Raw genomic sequence first — 18,157 nt, 5'->3', positions numbered from 1 at the left:
ATAAAAAAGTTGTATCCAAAAAAAGTTGTATCCAAAAAAAGTTGTATCCAAAAAAAGTTGTATCCAAAAAAAGTTGTATCCAAAAAAAGTTCCCCTTAAAGGAAAGAAAAATATAAAGCATCTGAAAAAGCGAAGCCCGTCTGCGTCCGTTTGTATTTAGACATTGTCCTCTTCTTCTGGCGTATGCTCAAAATAAAGAAAACAGTTTTTAAAAAATACAAAATAGAAATTGAAGATTTTATGTAGCCTTGATCTTTGACCTTTTGATCTAAAAAACAAAACAATCGACTCCTACATTTTGACTAGTGAACCAATTCAGTGCCCCGACATGCAAATTATTTAAATTTCAGATCAATCGGGTGAAAAATGATGATTTTACACAACTTTGACCTTTGCCTTTTGATCTACAAAAACAATCGGCTTGTAGCTTCTGATTGGTGAACAAATTTTTAGTGACGCAGTATGCAAATTTTTTAAATTTCAGGTCAATCGGATGAAAATTGACGATTTTATATGACGCTGACCTTTTGACCAAATTATTAATTTGCCTTTTCCATATTCTCATAATAAAGCTTTGCTGAAAACTTCATGACAAAACTCAAATGGTAAATTGAAATTTCAGGCCAATTGGATGAAAATTGATGATATTATGTGATGCTGACCTTTGACCTTTTGACCTTTTGAAAATTTTTTAATTTGCCTTCTCCGTATTATCATAATAAAGGTTTGCTGAAAATTTGATGACAAAACTCAAGTGGTAAAAAAGTTACAGCCTGGACACACAGACAGACACACAGAAGTGATTACAAAACCCCATCATCTGCTGTGCATGGGATGGGCTAATAACATAACACATGTGGCAAAGGTAGGCAATTAAGAGAAATCAAGGTGTATAGGTGGCCAATCAAGTCTATGGTTTTGCACTTAGTTTATGCTCGACTGTGTTGGTGACTTTACATCTATCACCAGCTGTCACTGTCACTGATTCCCTTTTGTTCTGCTGGCATTAACATTCTGGCCATCTTTGCGTTGTACAGTTTACAATATACCCGAGCCATTGCATTTCGAAGCAGTATATTTGACGAGAGGGCAAATTATGCTCTTTCCTCAAGTGTACTTGTAGTTTTATGCAGTGATTGGGATATCCTGTATACAGTGCTAGGCCAGAATAAAATGAATACTCCTGATTGTAAAGAAACTATTTTAACAGTCTGTGATACCAACAATCAAATGGAATACACACATTTGAATACCTGGAATCAATTGGCATCCTACAGTACTTGAACGCGTGAAGGCATCAAATCAATGATGACAGCCTTTTAGAGATTTTGCCAAACATGGAGCAGATTTTGTTGCATCGCTTGTGTATTATTTGGCAGAGGTCCGCTTTTCCACAGCTCCAGATTTCTCCAGATCCATATGTTCCCAGACATATTTGATTGCGTTCATGTCAGGACTCCATGGTACAATACTACAAGTAATAAAACAATAATACAACTAATAATAGACAATACTACAAGTAATAAAACAATAATACAACTAATAATAGACAATACTACAAGGAATTTATTTTATTTTATTTTTTTTTTTGTATACAAGATCGAGGCTCGTGAAAGAGCGAACATTAATCACACAGAAAGACAAACCGACACATAAAACATATAACATCGGGAGCGGTAGACAAGATGGGGAGAGAGGGGGAAGGACACAAACACAACATTTGAGAGCAGGGACCGAGAGACATGGAGACATCGAGAGATCTGAGAGAGGGCGAGGGCTTTGGGGGGGGGGGCATGGGAAGGGGGCGGTGGGAGAGGTATAAAACATATGGACACTGCCAGGACTTCCAGGAAAGAAGTTGGAATTTCAAACAAGGTGGATCTGGGGTGAATTAGCGGGGGTAGAAAAGATCAAGGTTTTGGATGGGGGAAGATAAGAGATGGTGGTGAACAGCTGTTTTAAAGACCTGGAGGGAGGAGTGGGATTGAAGGGAGTGAGGGAGTTTGTTCCAGAGGCGGGAGAAAAGAGGAATGAAAGAGTGAAGGTGAGCAGAGAGCCGAGATTTCGGCAGTTTAACCATCAGAGGGTTGCTGGCAGATCTTGTGCGACCTGTAGGAATATTTGGGGGACAGAGCACAGAGAGAGCTGGGGGTGCAAGGCCGGAGAGGAGTCGGTAGAAGACAGAAAGACCACCTACCTGCCTGCGGTGAGTGAGTGAAAGGCCCTCAGAGATAGCTTCATCGCGGGAGATTCCAATAATTCTGAAAGCTTTGGTTTCAACAGCGTGAAGCCGAGCTAGTTGTGAGGCAGGAGCACCGGCCCATAGGGGAGAACAGTATTCCATTGAGCTGCGGATGAAAGCCTTGTATGTGGTGAGGAGCTCAGGTGTGCCGAGGAAGGACTTCGCACGACGGAGGATGCCCAGTCGGCGACTGGCTTTGGAGGCCAGCTTGGAAATGTGGTTTTCCCAAGAAAGATCATGGCAGATAGTGAGACCCAAAATCTTGAGCGACACAACTTCTTGGAGAGGATTGTTGAGAAAGTAGATGGGAGGGTTGTCCAGTCGATCTTTTCGGAGAGACATAGTAAGAGTGTGAGATTTGTCAGGATTGAAAGACATGTTCCACTTGTTTGACCAGTCTGTGATTTTGTCCAGGTCTTCAGAGAGTGAGGAGGCAGCAGACTGCCGATCTGAGGGAAGAGGAATGGAGCGGCAGAGAGTGGAGTCATCAGCAAAGAGATAGAGAGGATTTTCGAGAGAGTCAGAGAGATCATTGATGAAGACCAGAAAAAGCACGGGGCCCAGAACACTGCCTTGGGGAACTCCAGCCTGAACAGGAAGAGGAGATGAGAGAAACCCATTCAGGGCCACACGTTGACGACGACTAGAGAGGAAGTCCGCCAGCCATGCATGGAGATTTCCATGGATACCAAAAGTGGAGAGTTTGGTGAGCAGAGCAGGGTGCCAGACCGTATCGAAGGCACGTGATATGTCAAGGGAGACAGCTCTGATTTCCTGTTTGGAATTGAGGACCTCCATCCATTGTTGAGACAGCAGAAGCAACATGTCCAGAGTAGAATGACCTGGTCTGAATCCAAATTGATGATCAGAGATCAAGCCATTGGAGAAGAGGAAGGATTTGATATCCGAAGCAATGATGGATTCCATGACTTTGCTGATAATTGGAAGCAGGCTGATTGGTCTGTAGTTGCAAGGATCTGTTTTTGCACATTTTTTGTGTAAAGCGGTAATGTTTGCGGATTTCCAAGATGCTGGCATATGACCTTGAGCAAAAGATAGGGTGAAAAGAACAGAGAGAGGGTGAGATAGAGCGGGAGAGCAGGATTTTAGGACCCGTGGGCTGATGCCGTCTGGTCCAGTTGCAGAATCCAATGGGAATGTCAACCAATGGGATTGTGGAGTGACATGTAAATCCAATCTCGTGAATATGTCACGAATGCCAAGTAAAAATGAAAGTTAAAAGATCATAATATTAAAATCATGGGATGTGTGAAGCCAAGAATGTGGATAATGAGTTGTTTTTTTGACAAAAGTATGATGGGCCAATGGCCTCATTACTCTGTTTGTTTTTAATTATTTATGAGTAGAAAAGAAACAAACATTAATCATATGAAAACAAACTACCAGCTTGATGCTTAGCAAGAAGACCTTGCATCAAAAGTGTGGCGTCCCCAGGATGGGCGTTAAGCTTGGTGTCCCGTCTTCTAGCACTAGTTAATGGATGTTAAAAATCCAATGGTGTCTTTTGATGAAGGGTACTAACACACAATGAGGTGAGAATTTTATGAAGATTATTTAATAGACGAGAATAAATTCACATGAAGGGCTAATGTGAATTAGCTTTTGATCCTGCCCCAAGGGGTGGGGCCAAAATGATACAGCTCTTGCACCTTTGTGCCATGTGGGGATCATAACTACCGAGTTTGAAGGATTTCTGCACAACCATTTAGGAGGAGATAACTGTGCCAGAAGTGAATAAAGTGTGGATGATAAAAACAGAAGTGATAGTGGTGAACAGAGTGTGAAGGATACGAACAGATGTGCTGGTAGTGAAATGAGTGTTTAAAAAAAAAAAAAACATTAAAATTAAAATATTAAAAAATTTAAAAAAGTGTAATCCTTGAGGGTTCAAAAGTGTAATCCGAGAGGGTTCTAAACTGTAATTCTAAAGGGTTCAAAAGTGTAATTCTAGAGGGTTATAAACTGAAATTCTAGAGGGTTCTAAACTGTAATTCTGGAAGGTTCTAAACTGTAATTCTAAAGGGTTCTAAAGTGTCTAAAGTGTGGTAGTGAAATGAGTGTGAATGATAAAAACAGATGTGCTGGTAGTGAAATGAGTGTGGATGATAAAAACAGATGTGGCGGTAGTGAAATGAGTGTGGATTATAAAAACAGATGTGCTGGTAGTGAAATGAGTGCGGATGATAAAAACAGATGTGCCAGTAGTGAAATGAGTGTGGATTATAAAAACAGATGTGCCAGTAGTGAAATGAGTGTGGATGATAAAAACAGATGTGGCAGTAGTGAAATGAGTGTGGATTATAAAAACAGATGTGCCAGTAGTGAAATGAGTGTGGATTATAAAAACAGATGTGCCGTTAGTGAAATGAGTGTGGATTATAAAAACAGATGTGGCAGTAGTGAAATGAGTGTGGATTATAAAAACAGATGTGCCAGTAGTGAAATGAGTGTGGATTATAAAAACAGATGTGCCGTTAGTGAAATGAGTGTGGATGATAAAAACAGATGTGCCGGTAGTGAAATGAGTGTGGATGATAAAAACAGATGTGGCAGTAGTGAAATGAGTGTGGATTATAAAAACAGATGTGCCAGTAGTGAAATGAGTGTGGATTATAAAAACAGATGTGCCGTTAGTGAAATGAGTGTGGATTATAAAAACAGATGTGCCAGTAGTGAAATGAGTGTGGATGATAAAAACAGATGTGCCGTTAGTGAAATGAGTGTGGATTATAAAAACAGATGTGGCAGTAGTGAAATGAGTGTGGATTATAAAAACAGATGTGCCAGTAATGAAATGAGTGTGGATTATAAAAACAGATGTGCCGTTAGTGAAATGAGTGTGGATGATAAAAACAGATGTGCCGGAAGCAAAATGAGTGTGGATGATAAAAACAGATGTGCCGGAAGCAAAATGAGTGTGGATGATAAAAACAGATGTGGCAGTAGTGAAATGAGTGTGGATTATAAAAACAGATGTGCCAGTAATGAAATGAGTGTGGATGATAAAAACAGATGTGCCGTTAGTGAAATGAGTGTGGATTATAAAAACAGATGTGCCAGTAGTGAAATGAGTGTGGATGATAAAAACAGATGTGCCGGAAGCAAAATGAGTGTGGATGATAAAAACAGATGTGCTGGTAGTGAAAAGAGTGGAGATGATAAATGCAGATGTGCAGTTAGTTAAATGAGTGTGGATGATAAAAACAGATGTGCCAGAAGCGAAATGAGTGTGGATGATAAAAACAGATGTGCTGATAGTGAAAAGAGTGAAGATGATAAATGCAGATGTGCCGGAAGCGAAATGAGTGTGGATTATAAAAACAGATGTGCTGATAGTGAAAAGAGTGAAGATGATAAATGCAGATGTGCTGGTAGTGAAAAGAGTGTGGATGATAAAAACAGATGTGCCGGAAGCGAAATGAGCGTGGATGATAAAAACACATGTGTCGGTAATTAAATATGTGTGGATGATAAAACAGATCTGCCGGTAGTGAAATGAGTGTGTATGATAAAACAGATGTGTCGGTAGTGAAATGAATGTGGATGATAAAAACAGATGTGCCGTTAGTGAAATGAGTGTGGATGATGGAAACAGATGTGTCGGTGGAAAACAGAAAATGGGGACAGTGGAAATATAGGTATCGCTCCTGAACAGAGGATGTGGAAGATAAAAACTTGTGCTAAAGGTGAACAGAAAGTGTGGACTGAGATGTACTGAGAAAAGCAAAATAATTAAAACACTTAAATGCATTAACAAACATTAAAAACCTGATGATTAAAACGTAAAATCGTTATTGATTTTTTATTATTATCTAATATCCATTCCAATCCGCGTTGCAATTGTCATTGCATCTGTAGCAAAAAAAAAAATATATATTAACATCACTATTGACTAATTTTGTGGCAAAAAAGTGAAAATCTGCTCATTTATGACACCTTGACACATCTGTAAAATAAATAAATTCTGAATAAAAGTGCACATTTCACAAAATTCAATGAGCGAAGTCAAAGTTAGGCCAAATAAAAAATATTTTATATAAAAAAAAAAATTAATCTTATCAGACAGGCTTACAACTAGTTTTCAGGGGGACAAAAGTGCATATTTTGTCATATCCTACGTGATCAAAAATATTGGAACAGTAAGGAAACATGCAGAGATAATAATTCAGAACTTGTAATAAAGAATTCTGAGAAGAGTTTTTATCCAACTTTGGCAATAAGCACAGCTTGCACTCTTTCACAAAAACCTTCTACCAAATGGTCGTGCTTATGAGCCATAATATTGTGCCATTACTCCTTCAGGGCAAGTGTAAGTTCAGGGAGGATTGTCCTCTGTTGACTCTGGCCCTTGAGCAGCATTCCAGGATATCCTCGACGAGCTGATTATAATTCAGGAAAAAAGAATTTAAGTGAAGAGCTTGGAGGAAAAGCAGGAATGCAGGGTGCTATATTATATAAAAAGAATAAGCAATATACAAGAAGACCATTGTTACCTCCCCCCACCTTCGGTTATGTTTTGACCCATCTGTCTGTCTGACTGTTTGTCTGTGAAAAGGGTATCTCAAAAAGTTGGGGACAGATTCTGCCGAAATTTGGTGGAGAGGTTGGGTGTGTGACCAGGAATAAGTGATTAGATTTTGGTGAAGATCCGGTTCCAGATACGAGAGTATATTTACTTAATTTTTAAGTGATTCCTCACCATTGAGAGAGGGGTCCAAAAACAATATGTAGCACAATATCTCAAAAAGTTATGGATATATTATGACAATATTTGGTGGATGATTTGTTGAGGTAACAAGAACAGAACAAGCCGATGATATTTTTTGTTCGGTTCCAGATCCAGATCCAGATCCGGCCTATCACTGGGATACAAAGCATAAACTGTTCAGCATGGCGGAGGTATGCGCTATACAGAGTGCCCCGTTATAGTTATCTCATGCATATCCTGTGCGATTAACCTGCTACACATGTGTTAAAGGGTCATTGCTGTTTGCTTATAGAAATGGATGTAATGGGGATGGTTGCCAAGTGGAGTGTTTTTGGCCCAGAGACCTCAAGTATTTTTGATCTTCGCATCTTATTTGGCAATCTGTTCCCTTCATTTAGAGGTACTATCCCAAGGGTGGATGAAGGTAAGAATTTTTAAACTCTGTAGCTGTCTTCTCAAAACTATATTCTATGTCTGAATTTTAAAACCTCTGTGGCTTCTCAGCAGTAATATTCAATCAAAGTCCCCTGATACTAACATGTGTCATGAACTTATTTTTTTCTTAAGACTTAATCCCACCAGATAGGGGTGGGCTACCCAGAACTACCTACTCCATTCTCCTCTATTTTCTGTATGTTCTTTTCTCAATCTCTTGCTCCTCAAATCTCTTTCCCCTACATCTCGATACCATAATCTCCGTCTTCCTCCTAATATTTTCTCTCTAATTCGTTCATTCCATACTTTATTGTTTGATTTCTCATCCGTTCTTCTCATCACGTGCCCAAAACACCACAACCTAGCTTCTCTAATCTTTTCTTTAATACATGCAACTCTGGCTCTCTTATGTATCTCCTCATTCCTCAACCACTCGCAAATCGCATCCAGTCTGAGAATCCACCTAAGCATTATCCTCTCCGTATTCTCCAGAAACTCCTCTTTCCCTTTTCTTCGAGCCCATGTTTCTGCACCATAAATTGTAACTGGCCTGATCAACATGTTATACATTCTTACCTTAAGATTTCTCAGTAATCTTCTATCACGGTCGACACCACCATGCTGCCTTCACCCTACCCTGGACTTCTTCATCAAAATCCCCATCTTCATTTAGTGCTGTGCCAAAATATTTGAATTTGCCCATTTGTTTCAGCTAATTCACCTATTCTATCTACAATATTGACCCTCTCTGCTCAAGTCTCACTATACATACCATAACCTCTGTCTTACTCTTTACATACCAGCACTCTTCTCTATAGGTCTTCTTTTGACTGTGCTGGTATGACTAAGTCATCTGTGAAGAGGAGTTCCCACAGTTCTGTATCTCTGTTGTTGTTGTTGTTGTTGTGGTGGTGTTCACGGACAATATGAGTAATGAGAGACGAGAGGAGACCCGAGGCACAAGCATGCAACGTGCTTTATTTATAGTGGATCTGAACACACGAGCCCAGCAGGTGGTGCTCAAGCATTTATATACAGTAATCTACATACAGCACACTAGTCACACAGCATGTCCATCACCGTCACAAAAAGGAAGGGACTTACTGCGGAACCCTAGTGGAGAGAACTCTAAATGTTGTGAGTCCCCCATTCTCTGTCCTTACCATAGTGTTGGTACCCTTATACGTTTCTCTTCTCTGGTAACCCTTCTTTCTCAAACACAAATACACCAATTCCCTTGAGATCCTATCATATGCCCTCTCTAGATCTAAGAATACACAGTGCAGTTTCTTATTTCCTTCCAGCATCATTTCCTGAATCTGTTCCATGATGAAAATTGCATCCACTGTTCCCCTTCCTTGCATGAATCTATACTGCATCTCATCTATTTTCACAATCTCCCTTAGCCTTTGATCTACAATCCTCTCAAGTACCTTCATTGCATGCTCCATCGATTGTGTCATCAACCTTAAGTGACAATAAAGAATCCGCGAATGACGTGACTGCAAAGTATCCTTGACATTGGTTAAAACAAACACTTCTTTCCTTCATATTATCCATAAATATGAAAGTGAATTTGTATATATCTTTATTTGTTTGTTTGTTTTATATATGCTTCAAAAACTAACTGAAACAAAATTTTGCCTTTTGCCTCAGGGTATCCCAAGTATGGCTTCTGTCTCGGTAGCATGTCAGGGGGAGCGGTTCAAGGTGGGGGGAAGACCCCAATTCTGTCTTCGTAAATGTGTTGCATATCGCCACCTGGTGGTCACGGGTATTCAAATCATCATCTTCTTGTATAAAGAAAGTTTAAACAGCTTGATAATATGCATTATGGTGATGTTGATATACGAGTGAGAATAATTCGAAATTTTTCAAATATTTCATTTCACTCAATTTTAGCGGAGGTTCAAACCAATGCAAACAACACTTGGAGCTAGGCGGTGACGCGGAGGTGACTTTTGCTCATGCCATATATAAGCAGCAATGATGGTTGATGAAGATGATGATAGCTAACTTCCAAGCAGATGGAACATGACCAAGGGCAAATGATGGAGTGAATAGAGCAGAATGTTTGTGAAGTACAACATGTCATTTGATTAAATCCGTAAGCCTGGTATTGGCTTAATGGTAAAGGTGGCTGGCTTAATATGTGAGGGTCTTTGAGTTTGAGCCCTGTTGTGCCATTAAAGAACATCAGGTGGGTTTTTCGGCAAAAAGAGAACCAGCTTAATGGAAGCATGGGGCACTGCATCAGTGGCACAGCCACGCTCCCAGCAATGATGCCCCCAGAAGCCATAGGCTGCATACAAAATAATAATAATAATAATAGTAATAATAACTAGAAAGCATCTGAAAATGCAAAGTCCGTTTGTATTCAGACATCTTCTTCTTCTTCACTATACTCAAAATAACAAAAACAGTTTATTGTGGCGGACACGATGACTCGCTGGCGCAGTGACATAATTCTGAGCACCAGTGGGTGTCGGCCACGCCCCAGGTGAGGCGTGGCCTCCGGATATACACGCGGGCTCGCAGTCCAGAGCACGGCAGTGCTGACGAGTGAGCATGCAATAAAGAGCTCGACCTAACCCAAAGCGTTGTGGCCTACCTTTATTTAACGTGTGTGCCCAGCACCACACTACACTGGTGACCTCCGACTGGTTCAGCCGTTGCTGTTCCCCGAACGCGCTATGGCCATCAACGCTGCCGCGATCAAGCTACCTGAGTTCTGGGAAGCGCAGGCCGACACCTGGTTTCTACAGGCCGAGGCCCAATTCCAGCTCCGGGGCGTCACAGCGGACGACACAAGGTACTTTTACGTGGTTGCTGCCCTTGGATCCGGCACGGCCACCCGAGTCGTGTCTTTCCTCCGGCACCCGCCGGACGAGAGCAAGTACGCGGCACTCAAGCGGCTTCTCCTTGACACGTTTAGCCTCACAGAGGCCGATCGCGCTGAACGTCTTTTGGACCTTCCCGTACTCGGCGACACACGACCGTCCGCCCGCATGAACGTCACCTGCTCGGTGACGGCCACGCGGATTTCCTCTTCCGTGCTCTCTTCCTCCGCCAGCTGCCTGTACCGGTACAGCTCACGCTGGCCGGTACGACCATTACGGAACCGCGCGCCCTGGCCAGGGAGGCGGACAGATTTTCGCAGCCGGCATATAGCACGGCCGTCGTGGATCACGGCGCAGGTTTAGCGGAGCCGCGTTTGCGTTCAGATCCTCCCGAACACGGCGCAGGTTTGGCGGATCCGCGTTTGTGTTCGGATCCTCCCGAACACGGCACAGGTTGGGCGGATCCGCGCGTGGCTACAGCCACGCCCCGCCCACCACCGTCGTCACGACCGGCGCGACAACCACCACCGGGCCAGACCTGGTGCCACTTCCATACCAGGTTTGGCCACAAGGCCAGGTCCTGCCACCAGCCTTGTACTTTTGGCAGGTCGGGAAACGGCCAGACCGGCGCTCGCTTCCTGCCATGAGCGTCAGCCATACTGGCAGCCTGCTGTTCATAACGGACACCTCCTCGGGTCGTCGCTTCCTGTGCGACACGGGAGCGCAGGTGAGCGTCCTCCCTGCCTCCGCGTCCGACAAGCAAGCTGAGGGCCGGGGCCCTGCTTTGCTTGCCGCCAACGGCACGCCCATCCGCACGTTCGGAAAGCGTTGCCTCTCGCTGCGGTTCGGGGGGCAGCGCTTTCAGTGGTCGTTCGTTACCGCTAGTGTCCCCATGGGCCTACTCGGAGCGGACTTCCTCTGTGCGCATGGGCTGCTGGTGGACGTGAGGCACAGACGCCTTGTCCAAGCCGAAACCTTCAGCTCGCTTGCTTGCGCACTGAGCAGTTCGTTGAGCAGCTCCCTGGGCGGCTCACCGAGCGGCTCGCCAAGCGGCTTGCTGAGCGGTTCGGTCCCGGCGAGGTTGGTCTGCACGCTTCCGGCAGCGGACGAGTTCACCTGCCTCCTCGCCAGTTTCCCGGCCCTCACGCGGCCCACTTTCTTGGCGGTGGCCGTCAAGCACGGGGTGGAGCATCACATCCCCACCGTCGGGCCACCGGTCTACGCCCGGCGCACCGCCTCGACCCGGCGAAGCTCGCCGTGGCGCAGGGGGAGTTCGCCACGCTGGAGCGACTGGGCATCGTCCGGCGCTCCAACAGCGCATGGGCATTGCCGCTGCACATTGTGCCCAAGCCCGGCGGTGGGTGGCGGCCGTGCGGAGACTACCGCCGCCTCAACGATGCTACCACCCCCGACCGCTACCCGGTCCCTCACAACCAGGACTTTTCCACCCGGTTGGCGAAAATGTCCCTCTTCTCCAAGGTGGACCTCATCCGCGGATACCACCAGGTCCCCGTCAGGCCGGAGGACATACCGAAGACGGCCGTCATCACACCATTCGGCCTCTTCGAGTTTCTGCGGATGCCCTTCGGGTTGAAGAATGTGGCCCAGGCGTTCCAGCGGCTTATGGACAGCATCTTGCGCGACTTGGACTTCGTGTACGTCTACCTGGACGACATCCTCGTCGCAAGCGCGTCCCGTGAGGAGCACCTCTGCCATCTCCGCACGCTCTTCGAACGCCTGGGCCGACATGGCCTGATCATCAACCCCGCCAAGTGCCGGTTCGGCGTCACCGAAATCGACTTTTTGGGGCACCGCGTCACCAGGCACAGGGCCATCCCCTTACCAGCCAAGGTGGAGGCGGTCAGGGGTTTTCCGCGCCCCTGCACGATCAAGGGGCTCCAGGAGTTCCTGGGCATGGTGAACTTTTATCACCGTTTCCTGCCCCGCATCGCCCAGCTCCTGCGCCCCCTGCACGAGGCCCTCCGGGGGAAGCCGGGCAAAGGCGACGTTGCCTGGACCGAGCCGATGGACGCGGCATTCGTGGGCGCGAAGCTCGCCTTGGCTAACGCCACCATGCTCGCGCACCCGGCGCCCGATGCACCGATCGCCCTCACCACCGACGCGTCGGACTACGCGGTGGGCGCGGTGCACGAGCAATGGGTGAAGGGAGCTTGGCAGCCGCTGGCGTTTTTTAGCCGGCAGCTCCGCCCGCACGAACGGCGGTACAGTACCTTCGACCGCGAGCTGCTCGGGCTCCACCTGGCGGTCCGACACTTCCGCCATCTGCTCGAGGGCCGCCCGTTCGCGGCCTTCGTCGACCACAAGCCCCTGGTTTTCGCGATGGCCAAGGTCGCCAAGCCGTGGTCGGCCCGGCAGCAGCGTCACCTCTCGGCCGTGTCCGAGTACACGACGGACATCCGGCATGTCGCGGGGAAGGACAACCCAGTGGCGGATTGCCTTTCCCGGTCCGTCGCCCATGCGGTCCACCTCGGGATCGACTATGCCCGGATGGCGGCGGACCAGTCCGCCGACCCTGCCGTCCAGGCTTTTCGGACCGCCGTCACGGGCCTCCGCGTCACCGAGGTACCATTCGACGGCGCGGGCGCGGCCCTCTTTTGCGACGTCTCCCTCGGCCGGCCTCGCCCCATCGTGCCCGCGGGCTGGCAGCGCCGGGTTTTTAACGCCATCCACGGCCTGTCCCACCCGGGCACGAAGGCCTCCCAAAAGCTGGTCGCTGACAAGTTCGTCTGGCATGGCCTCCGGAAGGCCGTCCGCGATTGGGCCAGGACGTGCCTCGCGTGCCAACGCGCGAAGGTTCACCGCCACACCCAGGCCCCGCTGGCCCCGTTTACGGTGCCCGAACGTCGGTTCGACCACGTTCATGTGGACCTGGTGGGACCTCTGCCCCCCTTGCGGGGTTTCACCCACGTCCTCACCATGGTGGACCGCACCACCCGGTGGCCGGAGGCCATGCCTTTTGCAGCAACGACGGCGGCGGACGTCGCACAGGCGTTCATCGCCACTTGGGTTGCCCGGTTCGGCGCCCCCTCGGACATCTCGTCCGACCGCGGCCCCCAGTTCACCTCGGAGCTCTGGGGGGCGGTAGTGCGGGGGCTTGGCGTCCAGCTGCACCGCACCACGGCCTACCACCCCCAGGCCAACGGCCTGTCTGAGCGCTTCCATCGCGCCATGAAGGCCGCGCTCCGGGCCAGCCTCCGCGACGGCGGCTCGGTCGACAGGCTCCCCTGGGTCCTGCTGGGCCTCAGGACGGCACCCAAGGACGACCTGCGCGCATCCGCGGCGGAGTTGGTCTTCGGACAACCGCTGCGGGTGCCGGGCGAGTTCCTCCCCGACTCCACGGTACCATGGTCCGCGGCGCAGCAGTGCTCCGCCCTGCAGGAGACCGCCCGGAGGTTCGCCCCGGTGCCGATGGCGCACGACGGTTGCCCGCCAACGCACGTCGCCCCGGAGCTTCGCACGGCGGAGTACGTGTTCGTCTGCCACGACGCCCACCGGACACCGCTGCAGCCCCCGTACGACGGGCCCTTCCGTGTGATGGAGACCGGGGCGAAGCATTTCACCCTGGACATCGGCAGTACTCCTGACCGCGTCTCCGTGGACCGCCTCAAGCCGGCCCACCTCAACTTGGACCACCCCCCACCAGCGGCTCTGCCCCCGCGTCGGGGCCGCCCCCTGGCAGGCGGACCCCCGGCACCGCCCAACCCCGCCGTCACGCCACCCCCCTGCCCTGCACCCATCCCAGATGCCGCCAGAGGCATCCCAGATGGCATCCCGGCATCCCAGACGCCGCCAGCCGCCAGAGGGCGCTTCGGCCGGGTCATCCGTTTGCCCCGTAAACTGACCCTTCAGGTGCGCGGGAATTCTGGGGGGGCGCGTGTGGCGGACACGATGACTCGCTGGCGCAGTGACATAATTCCGAGCACCAGTGGGTGTCGGCCACGCCCCAGGTGAGGTGTGGCCTCCGGATATACACGCGGGCTCGCAGTCCAGAGCACGGCAGTGCTGACGAGTGAGCATGCAATAAAGAGCTCTACCCAACCCAAAGCGTTGTGGCCTACCTTTATTTAACGTATGTGCCCAGCACCACACTACACTATAAAATAAAAATTGATGATTTCATGCATCCTTGACCTTGGAGCTTTAGATAAAAAAAAATAAAACAGCTTCTAGTTTTTGATTGGTGAACCAATTCAGTGACCAATATGCAAATTATTAAAATTTCAGGTCAATTGGATGAAAATTTAGGCTTTCACGTGACGCTGATCTTTGATATTTTTGACCTTTTGATAAAATAATTAATTTTCCTTCTCCATATTATCATAATAAAGTTTTGGTGAAATTTGATGACAGAACTCAAATGGTAAAATAGTTACGGTGCCGTATAGACAGTAGACACACACACACACACACACACACACACACTCACACACACACACACACACACACACACACACTGCGACACACACACACTGCGACACACACACACACACACTGCGACAAACGCACACTGCGACATACACACACACACACACACACACACACACACACACAGAAGTGATTAGAAAACACCGTCTCCTGTTGCGCAGGGGATGGGCTAAGAATTAAATCCATCAGCAATGTGATGGGTACTTTTGCTACTTATTTATAAAAGTCAAGAGAAGCAACACCTAAACAATTTACATCCAGCATAACAAAACTGATTCAAAATGCAAAGCACTTAGTTAATCAGTGAAATTGTTACCTTCACCAACTGGAAAACAAACGACACCTCTATTATTTTGTCGAACCCTTTTCTCATTTTTGGAATTGTCCGTTTGATTCTGTCAAACTCTTCCCGAGAGGATTTCAAGTCTGCTGCTGCACCCGACCCCATAGTCTCTCCCATTTCCACTACTACCATCTGGCCCAGCTCAACTCAACAGTGACCATTCTATTTGGTCAATGTGGAAAGCCAATTTTGGGATGACGCCTGACCTGACTACAATACCCAATGTTGGCGTGGCATGTATGACCAACTGCGACGATGCCAACCCAAGACCAAAGTTGGTCCAACATAGCTCTGCCAGCTGGAGCTGATGAGCATTACTATGCACATGAGGACCTTGATTCTCACGCTTCTCTTATAATTCCTCTCTTTGTGCTGTGCTGCATGTTTGATGTAATTCCACTGATTTCCGTTTACCTGATTTTATTTTGTCTGTTGATCCTAATTGTACAGTACACTGGCATTCTGCTCTTCCATGAGCCTCGATAAATGTATATATATAAATAAATAAATTCCAATGATTCTCAACTTTGTGTCGAAAAAAAAAAGAATGAGCTGCTCTTCCATTCAACACCAGACTTTAAATCCTGCATTTTGTTGTTGTTCTTAAAGAAATGCTGACAACTAGTCATAATCGATTTTGAGCTGTTGCTTTTCATCTTGAAATAGCAACCGATATAGGGGAATGTGCGAGTGTTCGATACATCTGATCTGTTGGATATTGAGGGTTTCCACACTTTCCCTGCAGGTTCTGAAACAACCAGGACCAAAGATTGATGGAAACTTATACTGCCGCATCCCACCAACGATATCGCAGACAATCAATTATATAGTAGCATTGCCCAACAAGCCCACACACCTGAGGTAAGGAGTAAACAGGTCCAGGCCCAAAGGTACCGGCAGGAGAGCCTTGCGGCCGAGTTGTGACGGCACCTCGGAAAGTAGACCTGTCACGCTGCATCTTCATGCTCGGGGCACGATCAGTCAGCAGGCCAGGTCGCACCTGCTTGTCGGTGGGCTGCTCTTCCTTGCCTGCTTCCGTTACTGCACGTTTCCGCATGCGCCGTCTAATCTGCTCTCCATTTTGTTTGATGATGTTCATTGGTCTTGGGGTCTGTGGGAGAGACATCAATGCGGTTCATGAATCTTCCATGTAGGTGTGCTTTTCCCTGAGGTCCCAAAATATTAATGAATATGTAGTTCATGGCACAAAAAGGAGAACACTCCCCGATACTCAATGATGAACCTCTGAAAGTTTGACGAAGATCCGTTCAGCCATCTCTGTGAAGAATGGCAACACACAGACAAACGACTCTCTTATAGTATAGAACAGGGGTCGGCAACCTTAGGCACGCGTGCCACCATTGGCACGCGGCAGCGTAATCATTGGCACACTGGCGAAAGCAGTGCCCTCTCAGTTGCATGACAAATCACTTCTTGAACAGCCATTGGCTGTTGCGCGGCCTGTCTCATTTAGTTTGATTGACGGTACGGCCTCCCGCTCACATTTCCCACAGTGCAGTGAAGCGGTTCAGGTTCGGTAGATGATGGCAACCCCGCTAGCTAAGAAAGCTGAAGTAAAGGTTCGAGCATTCCAGCCCTCATGGACAGAAGAGTGGGGTTTTGTTTTTCAGAAGGACCGTGCTGTGTGTACTTTATGTTTTGAAAATGTTGTTTGTCGAACGTTGTGTTAAGCGCCATTTTGAGACAAAGCACGAGAAAACTTTCAAAGATCAGGCAGACAAGGCAGAATCCATCAAACGTGCCGTGTCCAGGTATGGGAAGCAAGCCAACACCCTCAAAATCTTTGCCACTGCTAAAAACCAAGCGACTGAAGCAAGCTATCGCATTGCTCATTGCATTGCGAAACGCGGAAAGCCATTGACTGATGGCGAATATATTAAGGAGGCTTTTCTCTGTAGCTCAGAGGTTCTGTTTGAAGGCTTACCATCAAAGAGACAATCAAATCAAGAATAAAAGATATTCCCATGTCAGCTAGAAGTGTTGAGCGACGCATTGAAGAAATGGCTTCCCGCAGTCGTTTGACAACCGACCACTCCGAAGCATGTTTGCAACTTAAAGTGACTAACGACAACCCCCAGATAATGGAGCTCAGCAAAGGAAAGCAGGGCCAGGGATCACACTGACTGGTAGGCATCTGTTTATTTGTAGTACACATGGGTTTGCATATGTCGCTGTTTGTCCATCTCTTTTTTTCCAACTCAGATGTGGATGTTTTCATGAGGATGGCAGCATTCTTGTATAGTACTGGTATTTCTATTTGATACAGTTTATTCTCACTTTTGGACATTTGTTTCCAATGCAATACTTTGTAAATGAGTTACTGAAAGCAGTGTTTTGAAATGGGGTCCGTGCATATAATTTGTAACCTCATTGGGGACAAATTTTACAATGATAAAATGATCATCACAATGTCCTGATTATGAGAGATAAATGTTTCTTTAAAATGTTGTTGCTATGCATGTAGCCTGTATGGATGTTGTTGCTATGCATGTAGCCTGTATGGATGTTGTTGCTATGCATGTAGCCTGTATGGATGTTGTTGCTATGCATGTAGCTTGTATGGATGTTGTTGCTATGCATGTAGCCTGTATGGATGTTGTTGCTATGCATGTAGCCTGTATGGATGGAATAAAATTCCATGTCTGTTGGAAGTATTTTTTTGATGTGGTGTCATAATTAAACTTAATGTTAAACTTAATGTTGATATGGCACACTAATTAACAAGAACATTTCAAACTGGCACTTCATGTCAAAAAGGTTGCCGACCCCTGGTATAGAAGATCATGAAGCATAATAAGCAGATATCTGTTTATTGGAGGAGAGGCTGTACAAAAACACATAAACCAGACACATACTGTACATCACTCATAAAACCAGACATACTGCATATCACTCATTAAACCAGACATACTGTATATCACTAATAATCCAGACACATACTGTACATCACTCATAAACCAGACACATACTGTACATAACTCATAAACCAGACACATACTGTACATCACTCATAAAACCAGACATACTATACGTCACTCATAAAACCAGACATACTGTACATAACTCATAAGCAAGACACATACTGTACATCACTCATAATC

General features: G+C 46.9%; 1 protein-coding gene across 2 annotated transcripts in view; it reads right to left on the bottom strand.

The window, feature by feature from the left end:
* The window catches only part of LOC137413651 (zinc finger transcription factor Trps1), a 131,189-nt gene that overhangs the window by 23,190 nt on the left and 89,842 nt on the right, over positions 1–18,157 (bottom strand). Inside the window, exons 6-7 of one of the 2 annotated variants that reach the window (XM_078773224.1) lie at positions 15,892–16,146; positions 7,699–9,167 (exon numbers count right to left, since the gene is read on the bottom strand). In XM_078773224.1, coding sequence (XP_078629350.1) covers positions 9,030–9,167; positions 15,892–16,146 — 393 coding nt within the window. In that variant the 3' untranslated portion in view covers positions 7,699–9,029. Of the gene's footprint in view, positions 1–7,698; positions 9,168–15,891; positions 16,147–18,157 lie in introns of those variants that run through there. The other variant, XM_068099082.2, reaches the window with a different exon arrangement.

This window comes from Myxine glutinosa, chromosome 2 (assembly GCF_964187855.1).
Source record: "Myxine glutinosa chromosome 2, kmMyxGlut1.1, whole genome shotgun sequence".
Lineage (NCBI taxonomy): Eukaryota > Metazoa > Chordata > Myxini > Myxiniformes > Myxinidae > Myxine > Myxine glutinosa.
Note: the sequence above shows the minus strand (reverse complement) of the source record. Positions and strands in the feature narration are given on the sequence as shown.